This window comes from Sus scrofa, chromosome 12 (assembly GCF_054392235.1).
Source record: "Sus scrofa isolate SSC_HxYL_T2T_F1_AM1 chromosome 12, Sscrofa_HxYL_maternal_Yorkshire_Landrace_v2.0, whole genome shotgun sequence".
NCBI classification, from domain to species: domain Eukaryota; kingdom Metazoa; phylum Chordata; class Mammalia; order Artiodactyla; family Suidae; genus Sus; species Sus scrofa.
Window position 1 is genome coordinate 38,512,164 of NC_139394.1, and position 27,132 is coordinate 38,539,295.

At 55.8% G+C, this 27,132-nt stretch overlaps 1 protein-coding gene across 2 annotated transcripts in view; it reads right to left on the reverse strand.

Moving 5' to 3' along the window:
- The window catches only part of CUEDC1 (CUE domain containing 1), an 89,042-nt gene that overhangs the window by 12,203 nt on the left and 49,707 nt on the right, over window positions 1–27,132 (reverse strand). The window contains 4 exon segments of one of the 2 annotated variants that reach the window (NM_001243919.2): window positions 593–785; window positions 1,744–1,870; window positions 8,137–8,264; window positions 13,549–13,878. In NM_001243919.2, coding sequence (NP_001230848.2) covers window positions 593–785; window positions 1,744–1,870; window positions 8,137–8,264; window positions 13,549–13,878 — 778 coding nt within the window. 2 annotated transcript variants of the gene reach the window in all.

Genomic DNA, 27,132 nt, shown 5'->3' on the forward strand with positions numbered 1-27,132 from the left:
TGAGATTCCCAGTGCCTCTGCTGTAGAGCTGGGGCCACCCTTGGGCCTCTTCTGTTTCAGATCAGCCTTTACCCTGCACCCCGTGCTCAGTCACACACAATATGATGTCTCACACACACACACACACACTCCTCTCCCACAGCCCCCTCCCTGTACCCTGCCCCAAATACTCCCACCCTGAAGGGAAAAGGCAACCAGGCCGGGGAGTAGGGTCTTTAACCCAAGGACAACTCAAATACCCCAAAAAACTCAAGCGCCCGGCACTAACATGCCCCCTTCTGGCACCCATGGACCCACCAGTTCCTGGAGCTCCAGACACATGGTGCTAAAGCCAGTGCCCACACAGAGCAGAATGCAGGGGGACTGGGAGAGGACACGCCTAAGAGGGCACCCCTCTCTCCTTCTGAGTCCCTGGGGGGGTGGTGTGCGGGGGTGGCTGATGACTCAGGCGCCTCTTGGCGGGATTCCGGGGTTCCCACAAGGATAACTGGCCCTCCAGCTCAGTGCCTCTCCTGAGCTCCAGGCTAAAGCCAACATCACCCCCTCCTTCAGCCCTGGAGCCACGGCCGCCGCACCCCAACGGGGGTACCACCTCTCTCCAGGGCGAGGAGGAAGTCACGGTTGCGCTGCAGCTCCTTCATGAACTCCTCGTTCTGCAGGAAGAGGGCAATCCTCTCGTCCTCCAAGTACTGCTTCCAGCGACTGTCCTGGTCCCGGGGCCCGGGCCCAGCTGCAGGGGTCAGGCCTCCCTCTGCGCTGGTGGGCTTGGAGCCCCCGGAGTTAGCCTGAGGAGGAGAGCGAGCTTGTGAACCACCTGCTGCCAAGGACACACGTTGCACAAATATCCACGCACACCTGGGGGTACCCGGGTCCTTCCCAGGATGCTCCAGCCGCACCCTGCGGCCAGCACCTCCTATGTGGATCTAGTCATCCACCAAAATCCAACTTAACAGGCCAGCGACCTCTCTGCAGAGGAAGCAGCAAGGGCTTAAAAACTACTCCCTGGGCGTTCCTGTCGTGGCTTAGCAGTAACAAACCTGACTAGAATCCACAAGGACTGGGGTTCGATCCCTGGCCTCGCTCAGTGGGTTAAGGATCCGGCGTTGCCGTGAGCTGTGCTGTAGGTCACAGAGACGGCTCAGATCCCGCGTTGCTGTGGCTGTGATATAGGCTGGCAGCTATAGATCCAATTCAACCCTTATACTGGGAACCTCCATATGCTGCTGGTGTGACTCTAAAAAGACAAAAAACAAACAAACAAACAAACAAACAAAAACCCCAAACTACTCTCTGCCCCTACCACGGACCACCCCATTCCTTTATCAAAGCCTGAGCAGTCCTGGAGAGTGATCTGCAAACTCAAAGCTCTCCCTGGACCAGCTGTCACAGGGGAGACACGCTGCAAGGGCCAACCTCTGCGGAGAAGCCTCCCTGGCCCTTTCCCAGGGGAGGGAAGGAAGGTGCTCTGGTCCTCTGCCATTGACCGCCCCCGACCCACTGCCTCCAGCCTGGGGTGAAGGCCGCAGCCAAAGAGGGTCCTCGGGGCTGTCACCTTCCCCGGGGGGAAGAGGAAACCTCCAGATCCAGACAGGAGATGAGGCTTTTGCTTCAGCATTTTTGTCCCCCTACAATCACAAAGCATCAAAAATAGCTCTGCCTGGGCTTAAACACCCGGCCTGGCAGGAATGGTATGGGTGAGCAGAAATGCCGCCCAGGCCAGGGCTGGAGGGGACGCCCCACTACCTGTATGCTGTCCAGTTGCTGGGGCAGGATGCGGAGAAAGTCTTCAGGGAGGTTGCCTAGCAGTGGGGGGTTCCAGTTCCGATAGCGCCTCTGGCTGGAAGGGGGCACGGAGCCCAGCACATCGATGCTGAAAGAGGAGAGATGACAATGAGGAAGACACAGTCAGGCCCACACACAGCTGTCCTGGCCCATCACACCAGGACGATGCTCTGAACGGCACTCCCGCGCCAAGGCTTCCCTGGGTCTCCACGGCGTCTGGCACAAAGGCCCGGCGCTCTAGCTCACCGTCTCAACCGGGCCTCGGCTCACCCCCAGCCTCTGGGCCCGGGCTCCTGCTGCACCAGACCTTCGCTGCTCCCAGCACCCAGCGCCTTCAAGGTCCCTGGGCCTAGAGAGCTCCGTATTCACGACGCTCACGTTGGTTGTGGATTTAGACATGGACTTGAGGGTCATCTCCATGTTGGGTGTTAGGGATTTTTTTTTTTTTTTTCCCCTTTTTTGGCCACCCCATGGCTTATGGAATTCCTGGGCCAGGGATCAGATCTGAGCTGCAGTTGCAACCTACACTGAACGCGGCAACCCTGAAGCCTTTACCCCATTGTGCCGACCGGGGATCGAACCCGCGCCCAGCAAGAGATGCCACCAATCCTGTCGTGCCAAAACGGGAACTCCAGGTGTTGTGGTCTCAGACATGGTTACAGGGGTCATGTCCATGCTGGCTATTGTGGTTTTAGCCATGGCTGCAGGGATCATATGCTTTCATGCTCTGTCCCCAGCACCCAGCACGACATGAGCTTACGGCTGCGAATAGGTATACTCCAAGGGGAACAGACAGCGGCCAACAGCCCAGCCCGCCCCAGTGTTGGTTTGCTGGGGCTGGGGGATGTGGGGATACCAAGATCCCCACAGGGCAGGGGAGGGCAGGCTCCAGATCTGGTGTAGCCACAAGCCAGCACGGTAGTCCCGGTCGTCCCCGGTGAGACCCTGTCCCCTCTGGGGCTCAGCTTCCTCATCTACAAACTGCTTCCCCCACCCTGCCCAGGCATAGAGGAGCCCCTCTGGAGGCTGTTGAGGTACATGGAGGTGCGGGCTTGGAAGGGGTCTTGTTCCAAGGGGCCCGGGGGCGCCGCTCTCCTGGGCCAGGCGAGGCCAGCAGCGAGGTGGGTGGGAGAGGAAGGAGGCCGCGGCCGGCGCGCGCCCTGCCTGATCCCCAACCTCCCGCCCTCCCATCCTTGGCCTGAGGGCAGCCTGGGGCCCCAGCCAGGAGCTCCCCACGGCTCCTCGGCAGCCTGCAGCGTGGCAACCGCAGGACACGTGTTCTGCTGAATCAGGGAAATGACACACAGAGAAGGCAGCCGAGGAGGGCCGGCGGGGAGGTGGGGGCCACTCTCCCTCGGGTCTGGCTTTGATTTGGTCTCCAGCTCCAGGAATCCCGCCCGCCCCCTCACTGGAGGGGAGCTTTTCCGGGCTGCCACTGACTATGGAAATAACTTCCTTTCCTTTTCTATTTTGGGCGGGTGGCCTGGCAGGCTGAGGGGGCAGGGCGGGGGTGGCAGCAGACAGGATAACTAGCTGCTAAGTGCGTGGTGGGAGCCCGGCCCACAGACGGGAGCCAGGGAACCCCAGCCCATCTCACTGTGCAGATGCAGGACGGGTCTGGAGAAGAGCCTGCATCGTATGTAGCCCAGGCACGCTTCCTTCTCGCCTCCCGCCACTATTGGCGGCTTCATTTTTCTCTAAAGACCAAAGAGTCAGAGAAGCAGCTGGCCTGTTGCCTCTCAGGGACTTGAGGACCCCTTCTGGTCGACCTGGCACCCTGGGGAAATCCTCTCCAGGGTCGCCACCCTTCCTCAGGGACTTCACCCAGGACATGGGTCCCCCAACTCAAGCCCAGCCAGAGCCACCCTGGAAAGCTGTGGGGAGGGGAGCCTCAGAGTTGCAGCTGGACCCCTCTAGCCATCTGTTACTGAGAACTCGAGTGAGAAGGGGCCAAAGACCAGGAGGCTGAGTGTCCCGGCTGCGGGGCTCAGCCCCCTCCCAGTCCCCCTGCCCGGGGCATCGGCAGATGAGAGCGGATCTGCACACAGCTGCGAGAGCCAGGGGGCCCCTGAGCGCAGGCGGCCAGGCAACTCCATTGTGGTCGGAAAGGAATGTCAGAAATGAGCTGAGAGGCAAATAAAAAACTTCCAAGGCTGTAATTTCAGCGGAAGAACAGCAGGTGGCCTGTGAGGAGGGGTGCCTCTGGGCTTCAGGGTTGGTCTATGGCTCAGGACAGAGGAAAGGACGGGCTGGGGGAGGGGAAGGAGAGAGAAAGCTGGGGAGGCTCTCCTGGCCCAGAGCTTCTGCCTCTGGACCCCAGAACTTGAACTTCATGCCCCATCAGACCCCCACGTGGACCCAAAGAATATCAGAGCCCAGAAGGATTTCGGCCACAAGCCTTCCAGGCAGGATTTTTGGTAAAGACTGGACATTGAAGCTCAGATGGGGTCAGGCCTGTCCCGGGACACAGATCATCCTGGTAAAACTTGTGCCCAGGGATCCTGGCATCCCAGGCAGGCTCCCCTGGGATGGCCCTGCCTCTCTGTGCCCCAGCACGGCCAGCTCCCAAACCCTGCTCCATTTGCCGTCTCAAAGGCACCCCAGGGATTGGAGATGGCAGCAGGGAGCCAGGCCATTCCTGCCCCAACCTCCCACTCAAATCTGAATGCCCCCAGCAGCCAGGGTGAGATTCCTAGAACCTGACACATCACTGTCCAGCTTGTCCCTGTTGGCTGCAGGATAAGATCCAAGCTCCCTGGAGGACCCACAAGGCCCTCCCCGATCTGCTGGACTCTCCAGCCTCACTCAGCCATTCCACCTTTCCTGGAGTTCCCCCAAATGGCCCCCTCTTTCCTGCCACCGGGCCTTTGCACATGCTGTGCCCTTTGCCCTCCTATCCTCTGCTTCATCAGGTCAAGCTTGGCTCTCACTGCCTCTAGGCTGCCTTCCCTTCCCTCCAACCCCCCACCCCCACCCCGTGTGGGTGCCTCCCCGACACTCTGATCTCCTTGGCTGCGCTGGATTCCTCTCTGCATTGCACATGGTTCGGCACCTGGTGCCCAATTGACTCAATGCTGGAAATGGGTGTCCTGGGCGGAGAGACTGAATGAGGCCCTAGAAACGGGCCAGGTGCGGATCTGAGCCTTGAGGGGCCATCCCGGGGCAAAGGGGCACGTGCTCAGAGGCTGGCCCTGCCTCAGCTGAACACTGGCCTGTGAGGGACAGCTTTACCACTGGTCCCAGTGTTCACTGTCAGAGCTGATCTCAGAGGTCAGCTGTGCAGCCAGGAGCGGGAAGGAGCATAAACCACTGGTGATGGGGCTGGTCCATAGCTGGCACTGCTAAGTGCCGCCCACACAGCATCTCATGCCACCGCCACAAGAGCACTGAGCGGGGCTCAGTATTCCCATTTCAAGGTGAGGCAGACAAAGCTCAGGGAGGTTGAGAAGGGAGTCAAGCGGACCTAAAGATCCAGAAGTTAGGCAGCTACAGGAGGGGGGGTGGGGAGGACACGCTGCTTCTGTCTGACCCTTCGGCTCAAGTGCTCACCCCTGTATCCACCCCCAGCCCAGCAAAGCCTTCACTTCCAAACCTCAGTCAAGGGCAGTGACTTGTCCAAAGTCACAGGGTGTGAGCAAGGCCTCCTGAGTCTTGGTTTATGCTGAGGTCACAGGGCTGCACAACCCCTGCTCGACCCCACCCAACAGTGCCCAGAGGAGGGAGAGAGGTTGTGGCCAGGATATCCACGGCAGGTTTGCAACGAGATTCTGTCTCTTATGGGTTTGATTTTCTCTTCTTCCTTTTTTTTTTTTTTTTTTTTTTCTGTTTTAGGGCTGCACCTGCAGCATATGGAGGTTCCCAAATAGGGGTCAAATAGGAGCTGCAGCTGCTGGCCTACACCACAGCCACAGCAATGCCAGATCTGAGCCTTGTCTGTGACCTACATTATAGCTCATGACAACACTGGATCCTGAGCCCACTGAGCAAGGTCAGGGATCGAACCCACATCCTCATGGACACTATGTTGCGTTGACCTGCTGAGCCACAACAGGAACGCCTTGCTTTTCTCGTCTGAAAAATAGATAGGACTATTCCACCTAACAGGAACTGAACTCTTTGCAAAAGCATCTTGAGATTTTTTAAGTCAAAGGAGGGAAAAAAAATAATAATAAAGATTAAAAAATTAAAAAATAGAATTCTATCTGATATTGTTCCATTAAAAAAAAAAAGTCAAAGGAGGAGTTCTTTTGTGGAGCAGTGGGTTAAAGATCCAGCATTGTCACTGCAACGGCCTGGGTCGATGCTGTGGCACGGGTTCCACTCCCGGCCCAGGAACTTCCACACGCTGGGAGTTCAGCCAAAAAATAAAAATAAAAAAGCCAAAGCCATTTAGCCCTCGGCACCACGACCCATCCTGGGCTATGAGTCCTGCCAAGGTCTCCCCCAGACCTAAGCACTTCCTTCCTGCCTCCCCTGCCATCCCATTACAGCCTCCGGGTATCACCTGGGATACAGGAAGGCCTTCAGCTCTGCTCCGGTCCCTGATTTGAAACAGTACCCTGCCCCCCTGACCCCCACCATGACTCTCTAGGCCTCTCTCAGCATCCTGAGCGGCGATCACAGAGGTTTCTCTCATTAGGAGGATGACAGGGCACGACAGCGAAGAACATTCGTTGGCCTTGGAGTTAGAATGACCTAGGTTCAACTCCCAGCTCTGCCATCTTAGGGAAGTTATGAAATGTTTCTGAGGCTCAGTTGCCTCATCCGTAAAATGGACATGACAACAGGGCCGACCTCACACACTGTTAGATGGCGGGAATGCGACAGTGTAGCCAAAGAACCTGGTCAGTGTCTGGCACCAAAGGACTAAGTAAATGGTAGCTGTTACTATCGACTCTCCCTGTATGACAGCAGAGTTCCCCACGACGGCTCTCTGTGGCTCCCAAGATCCCCACAAGGGAAGAATCCCTGGAACAAGTCCCCTGGGCCCTCCTGTCCCCCTCCTCCTCCCCACCCCAGGCCTGAGTCATTTTAAGGACCGGCAGCTCTGGGACAAAGAGGCAGCTGGGCTTCAACAGCCCACCACAAACATGGAGCCCAGGAAAGCAAGCACCTCAAAGGCCCAGGGGACCCGGCTGGCAACCAGCTTCATTTTTATTTATTTATTTATTTATTTATTTGTCTTTTTGCCTTTTCTAGGGCTGCTCCTGCGGCATAGGGAGGTTCCCAGGCTAGGGGTCCAATCGGAGCTATAGCTGCCGGCCACAGCCACAGCCACAGCAATGCAGGATCCAAGCTGCGTCTTCGACGTACACCACAGCTCACGGCAACACTGGATCCTTCACCCACTGAGCAAGGCCAGGGATCGAACCCGAAACCTCATGGTTCCTAGTCGGATTCCTTAACCACTGAGCCACGACAGGAACTCCCCAACCAGCTTCATTTTCAACTTCTCAATTACAGAGTCCCTGACCTGGAAGAAGTCTCCAGGGACCTAGTAGTCTATTTGTCTGCCTCCACGTATCAAATTACCCCAGAAAAAGACTTACTTGCTCCCATTGCTTACGAATGGGTACAGCACCCCTAGAATGGGGATGGCAGATATCCACTCCACTACGGATGACTATCTGGGAGTGCTGTGTTGAGAAGGATTCCGAGGTTCTGTCTCGGCTTAGCAGGAAAGAGCACACTGATCAATTAAGCGATGTTTGCCACTGGCTCAGGAGGGGAAAGTCAGGACTCAGTCCATGTGTTTGTCATCCCTGCTCTACATCTCTCTTGACCATAAATCCCCAGAAAGCAAAGGCTGAGCCTTGTTTCGCTCCGGTTCCTGTCCGGTGTTCAGCACAGCACCCAGCCTCGGGAGTAGGCATTTAGTAAATTTTTTTTTTTTTGTCTTTTTAGGGCCGAACCCTCAGATATGGAGGTTCCCAGGCTAGGGGTCGAATCAGAGCTGTAGCCACTGGCCTACACCACACCCACAGCAATGCCAGAACTGAGCTGCATCTTTGACCTACACCACAGCTCATGGCTACGCTGGATCCTTAACCCACTGAGTGAGGCCAGGGATCGAACTTGCATCCTCAGGGATGCTAGTCAGATTCGTTTCTGCTGAGCCACGATGGGAACTCCGCATTCAGTAAATGTTTACAAACCTTACAGTTGGCACGTTCTCCTCAGGTAGCTAGCTAAAATACCTCGGACGGCAGCAGAAGCCTGTTCTTGGAGGGAGAGGATACTGAGGGCCCCAGGCGAGCTTCCCACTGAGTTTGGACTCAATCCCAACCCCTCCCCCCCCTCCTCCGCCCCGCCCCGCCCCGCCCCCTTTGCGACTGAGAGGAGGGGGATTCTTACCGGGGAGGGGGAGTGGGCGGAGCCAGAGGGTAAGGCCGGTCGAACATGTGCATGTGATAGGCTGGCGGGGAGTAGACAGGCGGGGGCTCCTCATCGGAGCTGTCGGGTTCCAAGGTTCTTTCCAAAATCTGTACCAGACACAATAAAGACAGAAATAATAACAACCCTTCCTTGAAATTTTTTTCTTTCTAGGGCCACGCCCACAGCATATGGAAGTTCCCAGGCTAGGGGTTGAATCTGAGCTTCGGCCGCCAGCCTCCGCCTCAGCCACGGCCACGAGGGATCCTTAACCCACTGACCAGGGCCAGGGATTGAACGGGCATCCTCATGGATACTAGTTGGGTTTGTTACCGCTGAGCCACAATGGGAATTCCCACTCTTCCTTGAATTTAAATACCCTTTTAGACAAAATCCAGTGTGGGCGAGGATATGTAGTACGGGAACTCTGCTGCTGGTGGTGGGAGTGTGAAGTGATGTGAAGCCACTCCGCACGACTGGCTGGCTGCCTATACTCACGCTCAGCTCACTGGCTACACACATGATTCCAACACACACAGCAGACGCGAAAGCACAACGCCCGGAGGAGTGCTTGGAGCCATCCAGGTCTGGTGCAAAACCGGCAAAACCGATTCAGGGATTGCCCCTGCAGCAGTGTGACCTCTGGGGGTGGGGAAGGTTGGGAAGGGGAGCGAGGGGGATTCCAGCCTCTGCTGGTATTTCTTGATCCTGGTGCTGATGAAACGTCACTGAGCTGCACGCTTGTGACGCATGGACTCTTCTGTACATGGGTTACCTTTATTTTTTTTTTTTTCTTTTTAGGGCCGTACCTGTGGCATATGGAGGTTCCTGAGCTGCAGCTGCCAGCCTACATCACAGCCACAGCTACAGCAACGCCGATCTGAGCCGTGTCTGCCACCTGCACTGCAGCTTGCGGCAACACCTGTTCCCTAACCCACTGAGTGAGGCCAGGGATCAAACGCACATCCTCACAGAGACAAGGTTGGGTCCTCAACCCACTAAGCCACACGGGGGACTACTGTCCATGGGTTACTTTTGATCAATAACTAACATCCTTCCACCCTCTCAAAGTATTTCCATGCTGATTATCTCACCTTCAGCTCAAAGAACTTGGTAAAGTAGGTGACGGATCCTTAACCCCATTTTACAGATGAGGAAACTGATGGATTAGCACGACAAAAGCCACACTCTTGTTTCTAGAACAGAGGCTTTAACTTGGACACGGTCACTAAAGTAAGAGTTCCTTCTTCAGGCATCACACCTGCACACCCCGGTTAGATTCTCAGGGCACAGAGCAGCAAAGGGAGCGCCCAGGCTCTTCCTCCTCGACATCTCTCCTCATCCAGGAGTCAGCAAAAGGGGCAGGAGAGGCCGAGGGCTGGGCAAAGGTCAGGCTTCCTGACAGATGGACTGACCTGAACCCTTGTGCAGAAAAGTCTGGAGCAGGAAAAAGCCATCAATCTGAAAAGCCTACGTCACACAATTCCCACCTGACCTACACCTTACCAGCCTCCTGCTCCAGCCTCTTCCTCCGCCCCCACCCCCCCAGCTCTGTGCCCATGGCCTCCAAGACCAAAGAACTTGGGAAGGGCTTAGAGGCTGTCGGTTGGCCCCAAACTTGAACCCCAAGTGAGTTTGCAGAAATCACTGCTAAGATGCCTCTGCCTTTGCCTCTGTACAGCTCTGCCCCAGCCCGGTCATACACTGGCACCCGGACTCTCCAAGCGACATCATGGCAGTTGGGCAGGGGAGTGAGTGGGTGCACACACACACACACACACACATCCACACACTGCCACACTTTGCACCCCCACAGCCAACCTGACCCAAGGAGGCCTCCTGCCTGGAATGCACTAACGTTCTTTCCTTTGAGGCGGAAAGTATTTAAACAGATGCTTTTGCAGAAAAAGAACGTAGCTGCTTGGCCGGCCACTGCTCTCCTTACCCCAAATTTCCACAAGAAAACAAGAGGGGAGGTGGCGGGAAACACCAGAAACTCCAGTCCTGTGCCCTGGCGAGCCTCCAGCGCATAACGGCTCTAAGGGATGAGGTTCCAAGCTGGGGCTTCCTCAGCGGCTGGCGGGACCTGCCTCCATGGAAGCTGGTCTGGGAGCAATGGGCGAGGAGGGAGCGTTTGGTAGGAATTGTGCACAGAAGGCAGGCCCTTGGGGTTTCTCTTGACTGTGGCCTGGAGCCGTCGGGCCCTCATGCTCAGGGAGATCAGGCCTCCACGGCCTCACCGGGAGGTCTCTGCCCCTCTCAGCTGCTCCTGCTCCTCCGTGCAGCCTCCCGGGGCTGCAAGACCCAGACACGCATCAGAGGTTCCTGGAGCAGAATGAAGGAATGCCAAGGAGGCAGACAGCAGGCCAGGCACACTCCGGAAAGGCTGATCCCGGATCTCTAGGGAGGGTAAACCCCAGCCGTTGTTTCTGGTTTCCCCCAGCCCCTCTCCTATCCCCCGCCCCGGTCCCACCAGCCACAGGGAGGTGGTTCTTCTGGCTCTGAAGGCGCTGAAGTTTTTGGTTCTGGGGCCTCCCGGCTTAACTCCGTGTGGGTGATGGATGCCTGCCAGGTGCTCTGGGGCCAAGGTCTGGGCCATTTATCTCACAGGCGATAGTTCTCTCCCACGGGCAAGGATACCCCTCGGGCCAGTCCACCATCCATCAGCCCCCAGTCAGCAGTTATTGTCATTCCAGCTGCTGCTCATAAATTTTCCGAAGCACTTTCCCGCTGGCTCAGGAACTGCCTGCCAATAGGCCCAAGCAGAGCTCCAAAGATGGGGGGGGGGGGGCATTGGGGAAACAATCAAGGAGGGGTGCTGAGATGGGGCTCAGGGAGGTTTTGTAGAGGGTCAGAGGGCTGTAGGAGGAACTATCCAACCCACCAGACTGTCGGAACAAATGAGACTGTGGAAGGGGTCAGTGTGTGCAGAGAACTTTCCTGCCAGCTCACACTTAAAGGATGTATCTGCAAACACCCCCCCCCCACACACACACACACATCCCTCCTTTTCACAGAGAGCATCTTTTTTTTTCCTCTCTTTCTTTTTCAGCCCCACTCATGGCATATGGAAGTTCCCAAGCCAGGGACTGCATCCAAGCCGGAGCTGCAAACTACACCACAGGTGCAGGAACACTGGATCCTTAACCCACTGGGTAGGGTTGGGGATTGAACTGGTGCCTCCACAGAGATAAGCAGGATCATCAATCCACTGCGCCACAGCGGGAACTCCACAATCTGCCTTTGGGGTTTGTTTTTTGGTTTTTGGTTTTGCCGCACCTCTAGCATGCAAAAGTTTCCAGGCCAGGGATTGAACCTGAGTCCCAGCAGTGACACCACCAGATCTTTAACCTGCTCAGCCACCAGGCAACTCCAAGAGCATCTGGTTTTTCCAAAACTCCCTCCACTGGCTAATCCAGGCAGAGCAAAGGAGGGCTCTCCCAGGGAAAGAGACTAAAGAAAGCTGTGCAAAGACAGCAACAACATTTATTCATTCAACTGACACTCCCTGAGTGCCTGATATGTGCAATGACTGTCCTGGGTGCTGCAGGTGACACCCAGATAAGCCAGATGTCGTTGCCCACAGAGCTTCTTTTCCCCCACAGGATGACTCTGATTAATGGAGAATGGCCATTTGCAGGGCTGTGTGGAGAAGGGACTCCGAGGCCACATTGGGGTCTAGGTTTCTCACTGTATACGAGGGTCATAATAATAATAAACCTTCACAAAGCTTATGACGATTTGAAGAGATGGCGTTCCCGTCGTGGCTCAGCGGTTAATGAACCCAACTAGCATCCATGAGGACACGGGTTCGATCCCTGGCCTCCCTCGGTGGGTTAAGGATCCGGTGTTGCCATGAGCTGTGGTGTAAGTCCCAGACGTGGCTCGATCTGGCATTGCTCTGGCTGTGCTGTAGGCTGGCAGCTGCAGCTCCAATTCAACCTCTAACCTGGGAATCTCCATATGCTGCAGGTGCGGCCCTAAAAAGATGAAAAAAAAGAAAAAAAAAAAAAGATATGAAGAGATGATACATCTAAAGCAGGTAGGATGGTGCCTGGCCCAGGCTGGGACTCAGTGAAGGGCACAGTTGAATCGCTTCCATCTTGCTCATGGCTGCATGTCCCAGCTGCCCCTATAGGCAGGGACCCTCTTGCTGAAAGACTGTGGGCCCCTTCTGCGCCCGGCACCACGGGTTCTGCAGAGACTGGGGGGCCAGATGTGTACTGAACTCTCAGATGGGCCCAGGAGACCTGGCCACACCCAGCAGCTGGGCCTTGATGCAGTGGGGTGGTCCCATCTCCCCCAGCCACCTCCTTGGAGAGAGGAGAGAACTGCTTGAGTATCGCTCATGCCTGGATCACAGGAATTGAACTCACAAGTCTGATGCGTCACCCCTCTTCCGTGGCTCCCTGCACTCCACCCCCGTCTTTCTCAGTGGGTTGGCCTCCTGGTCTCTGCTCACTCCAGGACCCTGGCAGGAGGTCCTGCTGCCAGTCCCCTAAAGCCTCTTGCTCTAATTCACCTCTGGGCCTTTGCACAAGCTGTTCCTCTGCCCACACAACTTGCCCTCACTCTTCACACTTCCTCGGGGAAGCTATTGCTTCTTCTCTGCTGCTGCCATATCTCCGGTCCTAGCACTTACCCCTCCAGGCTGTCATAACCTGACATCTGCTTTTCGTCCCCACTGGACTGTGAACTCTGTGGGGGCAGAAACTCTGACTTGGTCAACATGGATACCCAGAAGTTTAGGAGGAGTCTGGAAAAATACAGACTACAGGAGTTCCCATCATAGCACAGCGGAAACAAATCCGACTAGGAACCATGAGGTTGTGGGTTCGATCCCTGGCCTCGCTCAGTGGGTTGGGGGTCTGGCGTTGCCATGAACTGTGGGGTAAGTCACAGACACGGCTTGGATTTGGCATTGCTGTGGCTCTGGTGTAGGCCTGGCAGCAACAGCTCCGATTGGACCCCTAGCCTGGGAACCTCCATATGCCGTGGGTGAGGCCCTAAAAAAGAGAAAAAAGACCAAAAAAAAAAAAAAAAAAAAAAGCAAAACAGACTATAGGGCTTCAGCCTAGAAGTGGGTTTCAGGTTTCAGTGTATTGGGGTGGGGGTCAGGTGTCTACATTTTAAACAAGCTCCTTGATTCTGATGACCCCTGACCCAGAGTCTAGTACCGTGCCTGGTACAGCCCTGAGTAGGTGCCCGGTGTTTGTTGAGTGACTGCATGATTTTTGCCCATAACATAAAGCCACAGGCTGACTTGATACTGTTTCCCTAGGAGAAATAAGGCTGCTTGCTAGGTAGAACCCAGGCAGGAGTATAACCCAGATCCTCTAGGAGGATCAGATAGTTGTTGGAGCTCCTGCTGAATTATTGGGGCCGCGCCCCTACCTCCGGAGGGATGCTGTCCTCCGAATCCGAGCTGTCCTCGTAGACGCTGCCGCCACCCGCCTCCAGGTTCATCTGCAGCAGCTGGTCGATGGTGGCGTCCACGGCGCCGCTGTTGGCCCGCAGCACGCACTCGATGATGTCGTAATCCATGTTAGGGAACATGGTCTTGAAGTCGTCCATGGCCTGGTTGAACTCGAGGCGGCGCACCTGGCGGGCGGGCCGGCTGTTGTTGAGCTCCTGCGAGGCGGCCGCGCTGCCCCCGGCCCCGCGCGCCCCGGCCGAGCCGCCCCCGCCGCCGCCGCCGCCGCTCCGGCGGAACAGGCTGGTCATCTTGCCGAGCCGCTGGGGGAAAATGTTTCCCGCCGGCGCCGAGCCCCTTCCCCCGGGTCCCTGCGCCGTCGCTGCTCGCTCGGCGGGCTCCGGGAAGCTCAGTCCCACGACGGGCGGGGTCCCCCGGTCAGGAGACTAGGGCGCGGCATCCGGGCTTCGGCCGTGCCTGGGCGGCTGGTCATCCACACCCGGGGAGCATCCTGCGGCCGGCTCCACGGACCGTCCCACCTGAAAGCGAGGGAGACAGAGTCAGGGGCGGAATGCAACACCCTGGAGCTCAGGGCGGTGGCCCAGGAAATTAGGAGAACAGCTTCCGTCTGCTTTCCCTCCAGCTGCGCTAATTAAACAGCCACAGCTCTTTACCAGTTAACCAGCGTTTACATCCTATGTATTCCGTGCAGGTTAATTCATGACACCATATGAGGCAGGTGCGAGTCTCCTCCTTATGCAGACGGGAAAGCTGAGGCACAGGCCAGAGGAAGTGGGGGAGGCAGGATTTGAACCCAGGACCCTGGCCTCTGAGTCCCTGGTCTCAACCACTATACATACTGTCAACCACCCCTAAGGACTTGACTGGGGTGGGAGGGCCTCTGTATATATAGGCAATGCCCCCCGCTGTGGTCTCCAGCCCCATCCAGTATCTGCTTTATTCAGCTCCTCCCTTCAGGACCCCACCATCCTGGTATCCACTGTGTGAGCTTTTTTTTTGCGGGGGCGGGGGGGCGGTGGTTCTTTTTAGGGCGGCACCTGCAGCATATGGAAGTTCCCAGGCTAGGCGTCAAATCGGAGCTGCAGCTGCACCACAGACACAGCAACTCGGGATCCAGCCGCGTCTGCGACCTACACATCAGTTCAGGGCAACGCCGGATCTTTAACCCACGGATCGAGGCCAGGGAGCGAACCTGTGTCCTCATGGATACTAGTCAGATTCATTTCCACTGAGCCACAACCGGAACTCCTGTGTGCTTTTAGCTCCATGAAATCTGCAACAGAACACTTGCAGCCCACTCAGAACGACGCAGGTAAATCACTATCAAGGTCGCATTTCTGTTGGCGCAATCAGCTGAGAGTTGCGGTTGTCTAAAAACATCAAGTCCTGACTTTCTCATGCTTATCCCAAGATGTACAGCAATGTTGCCACTGGAGGAAAAATGACAGCTTTATTCAAGGGACCGTTCCATCAGAGGGAATCCTTAAGTCCTTTTCTAGTACCTGGGATCTTCATCTCAACGGCTGAGAGAGAAAGGCTGGTGTGAGCCAATCAGCATGCTGATCTTTCTTGCCAGCATCTCGCGACAGTTGACGGATGAGGAAGGAAGGCCAGACCAGAGGATGCAGAAGGTGCAGTGGAAGCGCCCCCAACCCCAAGGCCAGAAGCCCCAACACTGCCACTGATTCCTTCTGTCCCTTTAGGTCAGTCCCCTCACAAGTAAAATGGGACTTCATACTGTCCCCCAGCACCTTCCAGTGCCACCATGCTGAGATTCTTATCTCCTTCAAACCTACCTTCTTCAAGGGACATGGTGGAAGTTGTCCGGGGCTCCTGCTGTGGGGCTTGCAGGGTGGGTGCCTGCCTAGTCCCAGGGAGGCAGTGTATTCAAGAACTGGAAACTAGAAGCACAAGGGCCCTGGGCAGCCTCCAGACACTGACATTACAGAATTATAATCCCCTCCCACCTCCAGAGAAAACCTGTTAACACTGGTGTAGCTACATCTACATACTTTTTTCTATGCACATATTACTACCCTATGATGAATTTATTTTTACTGGAACGTGATCAAACCACAAATTCTACTCTGCAACTTGTTTTTTCCACTTCATCATCTTCTCACGTCATGGTGCAATGGAAATGAATACGACTAGGAACCATGAGGTTGCGGGTTCGACCCCTGGCCTCATTCAGTGGGTTGAGGATCCAGCGTTGCCATGAGCTGTGGTGTATGTAGGTCGAAGACGTGGCTGGGATCTGGCGTTGCTGTGGTTGTGGCGTAGGCCAGCAGCTGTAGCTCCGATTGGACCCCTAGCCTGGGAACCTCCATATGCCACTGGTGAGGCCCTAAAAAGACAAAAAAATTAAAAAATTAAAAAGAAATAAAAAGCACATAGAGCTTTCCTTCATGGTCTTTAATGCCTGAGTGGTATTCTGTTGCCTGGGTGAAGTGTGATTTCTCCTCCAACCTCCTCCATCCCAGCTGAGCCAGTCACAGCTCAGAGAGGCCAAAGGCATTTCAGAAGGAAGCACAGAGGAATGACCTCAGATGATCAGTCCAAGAAAAGTGGTATGAGAATGAACACGGGAAGGTAGCCAAGCATGACACGGCCTCCTCCGGTCAGCTTCAGACACCCCAACTCCCCACACCCACACCTCCCACCACCCCCGACACGCTGGAAGGTTAGAGGGTGCTGCCAAAACACCCTCCCACGTGGGGCTCCACCCCGTGGCTGCCTTTGTCCTGAGTTCTGGAAACTTGCCCTGAGGCTTCTAACGAGAACCTCAGGGCCAGGAGGTCCCAGAAGCCAGTGCCCTGGGCTATAATCTGCTGAGCCGCTGTCATCGTACAGAGGGGTCAGTGCCTTGCACTGAGGCCTCTGGAGCAAAGCCACCTTCACCTCAACCCTCGAGTTATTTAGGACAAGAGATGAAGGGGCCCAACTCTCACTTTGCCAAGGGCAGTCCCTTGGAGGGAGAATCCAGGACCCGACGCACTTCTGCCAGGAAGAAGGAAGATGATGGGGTCCACATTTTTCCCATTAACAGCCCTCTTTCCAGATCCCTTGGGCTCTGGGCCTCTTCGAGGGTCAGGAAGCCCGCAAGAGGCATTCTTGCACTCCCACCATTTAAGCAAGTGCCCTAGTTCAGCCCCAGGCTGCAACTCCTGCTCTGTGGGTCTCAGCTCTGGGACCTCTCAGCTGGGGACCTGGTACGAGTCCTCTCTCCTCTCTGTGCCCAATCCCTCACCTATACGAATGGCGCTTCGATAAGAATTAAACAAGACAGCTCCCGGCGCAGTGCCTGGAACATGGTTGGCTGCGTGACTGTTGTCCCCACTGCCCCAGAAGGCTGGCGCAGAGCCAGGGGCAGTTGGTACGCTGGCCCAACCACTCCCAGAGCGGACGCCGCAGGGGATTCTGGGCGATCGTTCCCCAGCATCTGGGTATCAAGCCCTGGAATTCCCTGGGGGGGGGGGAAGATACTGATCCTTGCAGCCTGAGGGGGGTGGCGGGGGAGGGGGGGTAGGCCGCCTGGGCAGCTGGAGACACCACCACCCCAGCAGCCTCTTCCATTTTCTGCAGGTGCAAAGCCTTGAAAAATAGCATTGTGTGTGTTTGCAGCGACACATCAACAGCTGACACCTCTAAGACTGCCCCACAGCCTGCTCCACATTATGGATGAAGAGATGAAACTCAAGGCCGGAGGAGACATACAAGACACAGGAGCCAGGAGCAGCAAAGCCTAGACTTTCCCATCAAAAGGCAGTTCTGTGGACGAGGAGAGCGTGGTCATTGGAATGCAGGGAACCTGGATTCAACAAAATGCCATTTTCACAGGACTCTGCAAGGACCCACAGACTCCGGAAGCCAGGCTGCCTATAATTAACACCAGGCGGGGCTGTGAAGGCCCCCATTTCTCTGAGGACCATCCGCCTCACCCCTCACTAAGCTCCAGTGCAGAGGCTGAGGCCAGGGCTGAGGTTTGGCCAGCGTGGCTGGGAGCAGAGAGAGAAGGGCAGTCTTCAGGGTCAGAGTCATCCGTGCCACGCTGCCTTCTGCAACCAGCACAGCTCAGATGAAAAAGCCATTTAAAACACATGAAAAAAATGAAGGCAGGCGACTTAGGTTTACAAGCTTATGCCAGGTGCTTTCACATTTAATCCGTATTACAATTCCAGAGATAGATGTTATAGTCTCTCTTTCATAGCTGTGGAAGCCGGCTCAGAGAAGTTAGGTAACCGGCACAACATCACACAGCCAGCATGTAAAGAGGCCAGAATTAGGAACCCACCTCCTAAGCGCCAAAAATGCCAAGTCAGGCTTGCAAGGCTAAGAGCCGAGGAACCTCGGAAAGGCTGGGGACTGGGCACATCCCGGCTGACATTCCAGCAGAGGAAATGTGACCCGGCCAGCACTGGGGGAGGGAGGGCAAGGCGTGGCTCTGTTGGCTCTGCCCCAGACCTGGCTCTGTGACCTTGGGGTGCTCACTCCTCCACCTCTCTGAACCCCAGTGGCTGGGCGCTGGCAGGGAAACAGAGGGAGAGAACCCCTGACTTCTGAAAAAGGAGGTGAATCAAACCTGCTGAGCCCCTTAGATGTCTGGGAGGCCGACTCAAAGGCTCTCCTGAACTTGCAGGTTGTGATCAACCTGGGGAGTGGGAAGCAGAAGAAGCCCCGCACCTTTCCTCCCCCAGGCCCCAGGGAGCCAGGCCTTCCTCCTCCCTGGAAAGGAATCTGGGCCTGGCAGCCAAGCTTCCCTCCAAGCCTGAGTAGACAGCCAAGGCCTGAGTCACTCCCCGCCTGGCCCAGGGAGGTGGGCCTGTTGCTGGAGGGCTGGTCTCCTGACCTTGCCCAAGGTTATACCAACCCGTCTCCTGCAGGGCCAGGTTGGCCCCACGTGGCAGATGTGAGAGCCCAGCAGCGAGAACCTCAGCTTCCCATTCTGCCTGGGCCTTGTTAAGGCCGTGTGACTTGGAGAGATTATTTTATTTCTCTGAGCTGCAGCTTCCTCGTTTATCAAAACTGGGATAACACCTACCTAGAAGGGGGTTGTAATAGCACTTATATGGGCGTCTGAGCAGAGGAAGCACCCAACGAGACAGGTGGGCATGGGATCTGGCCCAGATCTTGGCCCTTTTCCTGTACTCACACCTTAAGCAATCTTTTTTTCTTTTCTTTTTACCACCATCGCTGTGGTACATGAAGTTCCCAGGCTAGGGGTCTCATCAGAGCTGCAGCTGCCAGCCTACACCCCAGCCACAGTCCCACCAGATCTGGGCCACGTCTGCAACCTCCACCACAGCTCACAGCAATGCCAGATCCTTAACCCACTGAGCAAGGCCAGGGATTGAATCATCTTCATAGAGACAACGTCAGGTCCTCAGCCCACTGAGCTGCAATGGGAACTCCACCTTGAGCAAGCTTATCCAGCCCCATGACTCTCCATACCATCCACACCCTGAAAATACTGGCTCCTCAATTTCTCTTGCCCTGAGGTCCCACCGGGAACACGCCCTTCAACTCCACACTTGCACAGCAGACCGACTGCTTCCACTTGGCTGTTCAATAGCAGCTCCAACGTAACAGGTGATCTGACTTTGGGATTCCTTTCCACCCAAGGTTTCCTTTCCAGCCAACCTTGCCTCTCTTTGGCTCAAGCCAAAATCTTGGGAACCCTCCTTGAGTGCTCCCCTCCAATCGCAGCAAATCCCGTCTTCTCTGTCTTCAAAAGGATTCCAGAATCCAGCCATCCCTCCTCACCTGCACTGCTGCCAGCCCTTTCTCGGTGTCCTGGCCTCACCCCATCACGTCCCCACAGACCATATCATGGCAGTCACGACATTCCTCGGCTCCAGCCCTCCCAGTGGCTCTCCATGTCCTCAGGACACAACCCGGAGCCCTGCTGTGGGCCATCAGACCCCACGGGTCAGGCACGTGGCAAGAACTCAGTCACTGTGGCCCCTCTCTGACACTGCCCACACACCACGTCCATGCGGACACACACACAGACACCCCCCTCTCCCTTGCCCTAGCTCTCCCCGCTCTGCCGCCCTGGCTCTTTGCTATTCCACCCACAAGTCGCACACGCTTCCATCCAGAAGCCTCAGCATTTAGTCTTTCCACCGTCTGCCGTGTTCTTCTCCCAAATATCTCTGTGGCTCCCTCCCTCCCTGTGGTCCCTACGCAAGCATCACTGTATCAGCGAGCCAACAGCACCCAGCCCATCTGCCACCTTTAAAGGTGGTCCCTCGCCTTTGCCCTGCTTTGTTTTCCTCTCGACCACCAGAGAGAGTATATGTTTAGTTATCAATGACCACCTTCCCGACTAGAATGTAGCTCCACGAGGGTTTTATTCGCTCTGCGATCCCCAGTGCCCCAAAACAGTGCCAGGCACGGTCAACAAATACTGGTCAGGTGGATAAGAAGGAAGGAAAGACGTGGAGGTGGTAACTGTAGGTTCTCTTCCCCTCCCCACCCCCTTGGGCTATGGGGTGGGGATGGGGGTGCTTTCTTCATTTCCAAAGCCCTGTCTCCACTAGGTCCTCGTTTAGTTCTCACAACAAATCTATCACGTATACAGGGCACGGTGTATTGTGACCCCAGTTCACAGGTGAACCGACCAAGCCCAAGGCAGCCCAGTGACTTGGCTAAGTTGCTGCGGCCCTCTGCCACCCGGTGTGAGGGCCTCATCCCTGGCACACAAGGCTGATGGCAGGCTGGTCCTTCTAAGCCAGTGACAGCTCCAGGGGAGCAGGAGGTTAACCCCCTGCAAGATCTGAATAGAGATTCTACTGTCTCCTGGGAGCGCCAGGACTCAACCCCAAAGGGAGAGGGTTACAGGAGGAGGTGCTGGGCTGAGAGGTCAGAGGTCCCAGGTGCCAGCCCTCTCCTGTCCCGCCCCCCACTCTTCTGGAAGGGGGTGTGACTGCCCAAGGCCAGCTCTGTCCCTCCCCATCCCAGGCTCCCTCCTCTGAAAATCCCCCAGGGAGGAGGGACAGACCGGATCTTGTGATCCATCTGTAATTGCTGTGATCACAGCCTGCAGAGGAACTGGCTGTCCCTTGTGGCCTAAGATCTGGGCCCAGCCCAATGGCACCAATGGCATGGCCATGCCAGGCCACTAGGTGGTGTCCCAGGGCTCAGGCTGTGGCTGCTCCCAGGAAAGGGACCGCAGAGCTGCTTCTCTCCAAGAACTGGAATCAGCCCCACCCCGACTCTGGGGCGGATTAGAAGGGAGAGGAGCCACCCAGCTGCCCCAGCAGTCTTACAACCCAAGTCTGGAAGAGTTTCGAAATCATTTATTCCCAAGGTGGGACATACAAGACACACAGGCCACTAATGTCTATCCCACGTCCTTGACAGACATCACTAATCCATCCAGCTATTGTCCTGTGGAACCTGCACAGCCTAGGAACTCAACCCAGCGCTCCGGGCAAGCTCCTACCAAGAGCTTAGAACTGGCAAGCATGATACACCCTGCCTGCCAGCCCTCACATTTCCCGTCTGAGACCAGGCCCAGGCTTACTTTGTCTCATTAGGAATCCGGGCTGCAAAAGCCAGCAGGGCCAGAAGGAGGTCATGTGACCCCCGGGGGATGCTTGTGTAACCATGGTTTAAAGTCCTGGGGAAACCTCAAGTGGGTAATGGCAGCGTTAATGGAGAGGCTGTGGGGCCCGGGGCAGCTGCATCCTTGTCCAATTGTCACCTCAGAGGCGATGGGGGCAGGGCGCAGGGAAGTCTGCCGAGCTTCTTGGCTTCTGAGCTGCAGAGGCCCCACAAGGGGAGCAGGGGGGTGGGGGACAAGAGACAGAGAGAGGCTGTCAGGGTCTGGGGGGGCTGCGGGGGAGTGTCCGAGTGTGTAAGTGTGTGTGTGTGTACGCGAGTGAGCGCCCAGCGGAGGGGAGGGGGGCAGCGCTGACAGAGACGCCTTGTCCTCCTGCCCCGCACAGGCTTGCTTTCTTCCCAAGCTATTAATGTCACTGCAGCTTCAAAAGCCGGGTGACCTTTAAATGCCGAGCCTCCTGCTCCAGCTCAAGGCGCGGAAACGGCTTAATGGAAACTCAAACGGCCACAGCTGCTGGGGCTGCAACAAAGCCAGCCTCATTCCCGAGGCGCCCTGAGCTGCTGGGCAGCCACACCTGTGCCCCCTCCCGGGAGGTGGCGTGGGGCAGGGGTGGGGGTGGGGGTCGGGAAGGGCAGAGAGGACCATTAGGCACAGCCATTGGGAAAAGGTGGCTTGGCTGGACCTGAGAGGAAGAAGAGGAGGAAGAGAGGGAGAGACAGACTCAGCTCTGCCAGGCCAGGCTGTGTGATCTTGGATGAGCTGCTTACCTCTCTGGGCCATCCCCTATCATTTAGACCAATCTAAGGCTGCGGCAGAGGAGTTCCTGCCGTGGCGCAGTGGTTAACGAATCCGACTAGGAACCATGAGGTTGAGGGTTTGATCCCTGGCCTTGCTCAGTGGCTTAAGGATCTGGCATTGCCGTGAGCTGTGGTGTAGGTCACAGACACGGCTTGGATCCTGCGTTGCTGTGGCTCTGGTGTAGGCCAGCAGCTACAGCTCCGATTGGACCCCTAGCCTGGGAACCTCCATATGCCATGGGAGTGGCTCAAGAAAAGGCAAAAAGACCAAAAAAATAAAATAAGGCTGGGGCAGAAAAAAAAAAATCCACTTCTCCCCTAAAATATCTTTTAAAAATATGTAGACAAAAAAAGAAGAGAAAAAGACATTTTCTTTCTTAATTTCTTTCCTGAGGCCCAAATATCGGGCTTGGCTGCTGTAAAAGGGCTGAGATCAACTCTGCCTTCCAGATGAAAAGACCCAGGATGGGAGTTCCCGTCGTGGCTCAGCAGTAAGAAACACGACTAGTATCCATGAGGATGTGGGTTTGATCCCTGGCCTCACTCAGTGGGTTAAGGACCCCGTGTTGCCGTGAGCGGTGATGTAGATCACAGACACGGGCTCGGATTCCTTGTTGCTGTGCCTGTAGTGTAGGCGGGCAGCTGTAGCTCTGATTCAACCCCTAGCCTGGGATCTTCCATATGCCGTGGGATGCAGCCCTAAAAAGCAAAATAAATTATATATATTTAAAAAGAAAGAAACAAAAGACTCAAGATGAAGCTTCTCAGGCATGAGTAACGTGTCATTTGTTTGGTTCACCTCGGTAGAGAGGTGGTAAGAATAGTAAGAATATCAGAACACAGAACACTTACTCCTGCTTCTTTACGTATCAACAGCCATTCCAAGTTATGCACATGAATAACTTTTCATTCTCTCCACAGCCTCAATGCTATTCCCACTTTCTAGACAGAAAAATGAGGCACGGAAGAGTCAAATACCTTGCTCAAGGTCAAACAGCTAAAGGGCCAAACTGACATTTGAGCCCAGGAGATCTGCTTCTAGATTTGATGCTAAGTCCATCCGCCCTGACCACTCCTCTGCATCCCTGAGGCTGAGCACAGAGCCAGGCGTGGCAAGAACTCAGTCACTGTGAATTGAATTGAGTCCTAATCAGGCGGAGTTGCCCCTGGAGAAGCTGGGGGTGCCGGGTGCTCACGGCAGGGGGAACAGGGAGAAGGCGGGAAGGAGTGTTTGGGCAAAGCCTCCTGGAAGCAAAGACAGAACCATGGCAGTTTCCTTACAGAAATCTTTTCTGTACCCCACCACGGCTGTCAGTTGCCTGGGCAACCAACTGTTTTCCGTCTCTACCTGAACTGGTTGGGTTTATTTCCACAACAATCCCTCTCACCATCAACAAACGCCACCAGCTCAGCCAAGACACTCAATCGCGGGTGCCTGGGAGAAGATCCGGTCTCCGTGGACAGGGGGGAGGCTGTGCCTCACTGCCTGGTCCAGGGGCTGCAGCCTTGGGGAACCCCTCTGGGCTGGCAGGAATGTCTTTGTCCCTGGGACCAAGTGCAGTGGCCCCGCTGGGAGAAGGGGACACTGGCCACTCAGGTACGAGGCAGTGATGCTGGACTGGCTCCAAGCATGAGCTCATGCTGGCCCAGGTCCAGCTCTTTGGGAAAGAGGGTTGCCGTCCCAGCCCTCTCCTTCAGGCAGTTAGTCAGAAGGCCCCCCATACCCCCCCGCATAGGTTGGTCCTGCATGGTCTGAGGCTGAGCCCTGAAGTCTGGGTCCCTGGGACAGGTGGGCAGTGAATGACACCCACAATCCAGAGTCTGAGCCTGCCCAGGGAGTCCAGGCCAGGAAACCAAGACTGGGGAGGGGTCTCAGGGCGAGTGGAGGGGGCGGCGGGGTCCCAGGAATAGAAGGCCCAACTCCTGCTGCCTCCCCACTCTGCATCTACCCACTGATCCATGAATTCCACGTTTATGGAATTCATATAACATATCCAGTGGAACACTCTGCAATGGTAAACACAAAGGAGGCATCTCTGTGTGTGTCTATGTCTGAGACCTCTTGCTAAGGGGAACAAGACAAGGCACAGAACAGCAAACGTGGTCTCTAAACTATAGTGTATGTCTGTGTGTAGAGAGAGGGCGAGGCAGGGAACTCTGAAAGGATCCCTAAGAAACTGATCATCTACTAGGGGGAGATTTAGGTCATAAGAGACAGATCAGGGGAAGTTTTCTCTGTAAATCCTCATGCATCTTTTAAATTTGGATTCATGGAGTTCCCGTCGTGGCTCAGTGGTTAATGAATCCGACTAGGAACCATGAGGTTGCGGGTTCGATCCCTGGCCTTGCTCAGTGGGTTAACAATCCGGCATTGCCATGAGCTGTAGTGTGGGTTGCAGACTTGGCTCGGATCCCACGTTGCTGTGGCTCTGGCGTAGGCTGGCAGCTCAGCTCCGATTCGACCCCTAGCCTGGGAACCTCCATATGCCACGGGTGTGGCCCAAGAAATGGCAAAAAGACAGAAAAAAAATTTTTGGATTCATGTGCATTACTTTTAAAATAAGGTAAACAACCTATAGAGACTACCAAAGTGATAACACTGTTTTGTTGTTGTTGTTTTGTCTTTTTGCCTTTTCTAGGGCTGCTCCCGTGGCATATGGAGGTTCCCAGGCTAGGGGTCGGATCGGAGCTACAGCTGCTGGCCTACATCACAGCCACAGTAATGTCAGATCTGAGCTGCGTCTGCAACCTACACCACAGCTCACGGCAATGCCAGATCCTTCACCCACTGAGCGAGGCCAGGGATCTAACCCGCAACCTCATGGTTCCTAGTCGGATTTGTTTCTGCTGCACCACAACAGGAACTCCTGAATTATTTTTTAATAAGAGAGCAGATATCTATGAGTACTTACTATGTGCCACTGACTTTCTAAGCACCTGGCAAGCATTATTTCACCAAAGCCCCACAAAAGAGCAATCGTAATACCCGCTTTACAGATGAGAAAACAGACTCACAGAGTTTCACTTCCATAGGGTCACACAGTTAATGACAGAGCCAATATTTGAATCCAAACAATCTGGCCCCAGAGTCCTTGCCCCTCTTAACCCCTGCCTTTTACTGTTCTCTGACTTTATTAAGCCAAGCAAAATTCAAATGATGACAGACACAAAATCTTAAGAAAAAAGCAAACCACACAGTCTCTAGGGGTTTCAAACTTTTGTAATTCTTCAAATCCCAACTCAATCCTTCCAGCCTTGACTATTTTGGCAAGTCCTCCCTAGTCCTGCCTTCGAGGGACGTGTTCCTGCCTCCCCTGAACCATAAGCTTCCTCCAGCCTCAGACTCAGGGACATGGCACCCACTCCTGTAGGGTTGCCCGGGGCACCGAGGCTCAGTGGGCCAGGCGATGGCTAAGCCACAGCTGTTTCAGAGGTCAGACCTCAGCGAGGAGGACCCCCCGGGGCAGCCCAAGGCCAGTTCCAAGGAAGCTCCTCGTGGAGGGGAAGCCACAATCTGGTTTTTCTCGGGTGCCCAGCCTGGGGTACGAGCACAGTAGGTAAGGGTGGGCTTGAGCCCTGGGCCAACCCTGGCTTTTCTTCCTTCTGCCCTTGTACCCATGGCATCTCAGGAGCTGTCATTGGGAGAGCAATCACCTCCTCGCACACCCCTAGGGCAGCCGGGACACCATTAGAAATTCCACCTGGGGCCCAGAGAGCAGATAGGATGGTTTAGAGCCACTTACCAGGCTAGCTACTCTCCCCAACCACAGGCTGCTCCCTCCCCCTCGCTCCCCCCCAAAAAAAGTTCCCCTCCCACCACTGAGGCCCCGACTGCCCAGAAGCCAGCTGCAGGGCATCCCCACCTGAGGCCCTTCCTCACCCACACTGCTCAACTCCACATACCCACGTGCCCACGCACGCCCCCTGGAGAGGCCACGGGTACAAGGGCGGAAGGAACCTCCTGTGCTCAGTGCCAGATGGTGGGTGTTGCCAGAGGTCACAGAGCCCAGTGGCTAAAGAGCTGGGATTTGAACCCAGATCATGGCCTCTTGGGCCACCGTGCTCTCTCTGGGTGGGTGCACCCCCACCCCACCCCGCACGGAGGGCTCCAGCCCACGGCCCCTGTGCTTGCGGTGCCACGTGCACCAGCTCCCTCAAACCATCCACTCCCACGGTGCCACAGTGGCCACGGGCCACACTCACCTCTTTAGATTTTCCTGAACCCTCCCACCCAGCCCGGGCGCTGGACTCACTCCTCTCGTCACCGAAATGGGAAGTTGTCTTTTTAAAATTACAGCCACGGAGTTCCCGTCGTGGCGCAGTGGTTAACGAATCCGACTAGGAACCATGAGGTTGCGGGTTCGATCTCTGGCCTTGCTCAGTGGGTGAAGGATCTGGCACTGCCGTGAGCTGTGGTGTAGGTCGCAGATGCAGCTTGGATCCCGTGTTGCTGTGGTCCTGGTTTAGCTCCGATTTGACCACTAGCCTGGGACTCTCCATATACTGCAGGTGCGGCCCTAGAAAGTCAAAAATAAAATAAAATAAAATACAATTCCAACCATGCTGGCCTAGACAACCTCTAAGTGCACTAGCAGCACCCTCCACCTCCCAGGGCGCCCCCTGCAAGCCCCTCCCTTCACTAGGCTGGCTGCAGGGCGGGGCGAGGCCCTGAGCCTTCTCTCTCTTCCCCAAACATGCCCAGAATGGTTTCCGCAGTGTCAGGTGCACGGATGGTGAGGGGTGAGGTCGGGCTGACCTGACTTGCCGCAAGTCTGGCCAGAATCAGAACCGGGAAGTGGCACATCCCGGCCAAGGCACTGGCCTCCTGGTTCCCTGCAGGACCAACTCCTACAAGGGCTGGTAGCCCTGGCCCTCTGACAGTCAGGGGAAGGGGACAGGAGTTCCTAAGGGCACCGTAACCAGCCTAGTTTGCCTCCAAGGGCCCCAATCTCCATCCCTAGAAAATGGAGAGAAACAGCCCCCTATTGAGTCAGAGCTTTTCCATGGCTGAAATCTCTCAGAGATGCAAGGATGGGTCAGGGCCCGGGAAAGGCACCACCGTGCTAGGTGCAAAGCACGAGGACCCCTCGGCAGAAGGGGGCTGCATCCCAGTCCCCCAGGGCTGCCCTTTCTTTAGCTATAGAACCAGAGCCCCTTTCCTCAAATGACGTCCTCAGCAG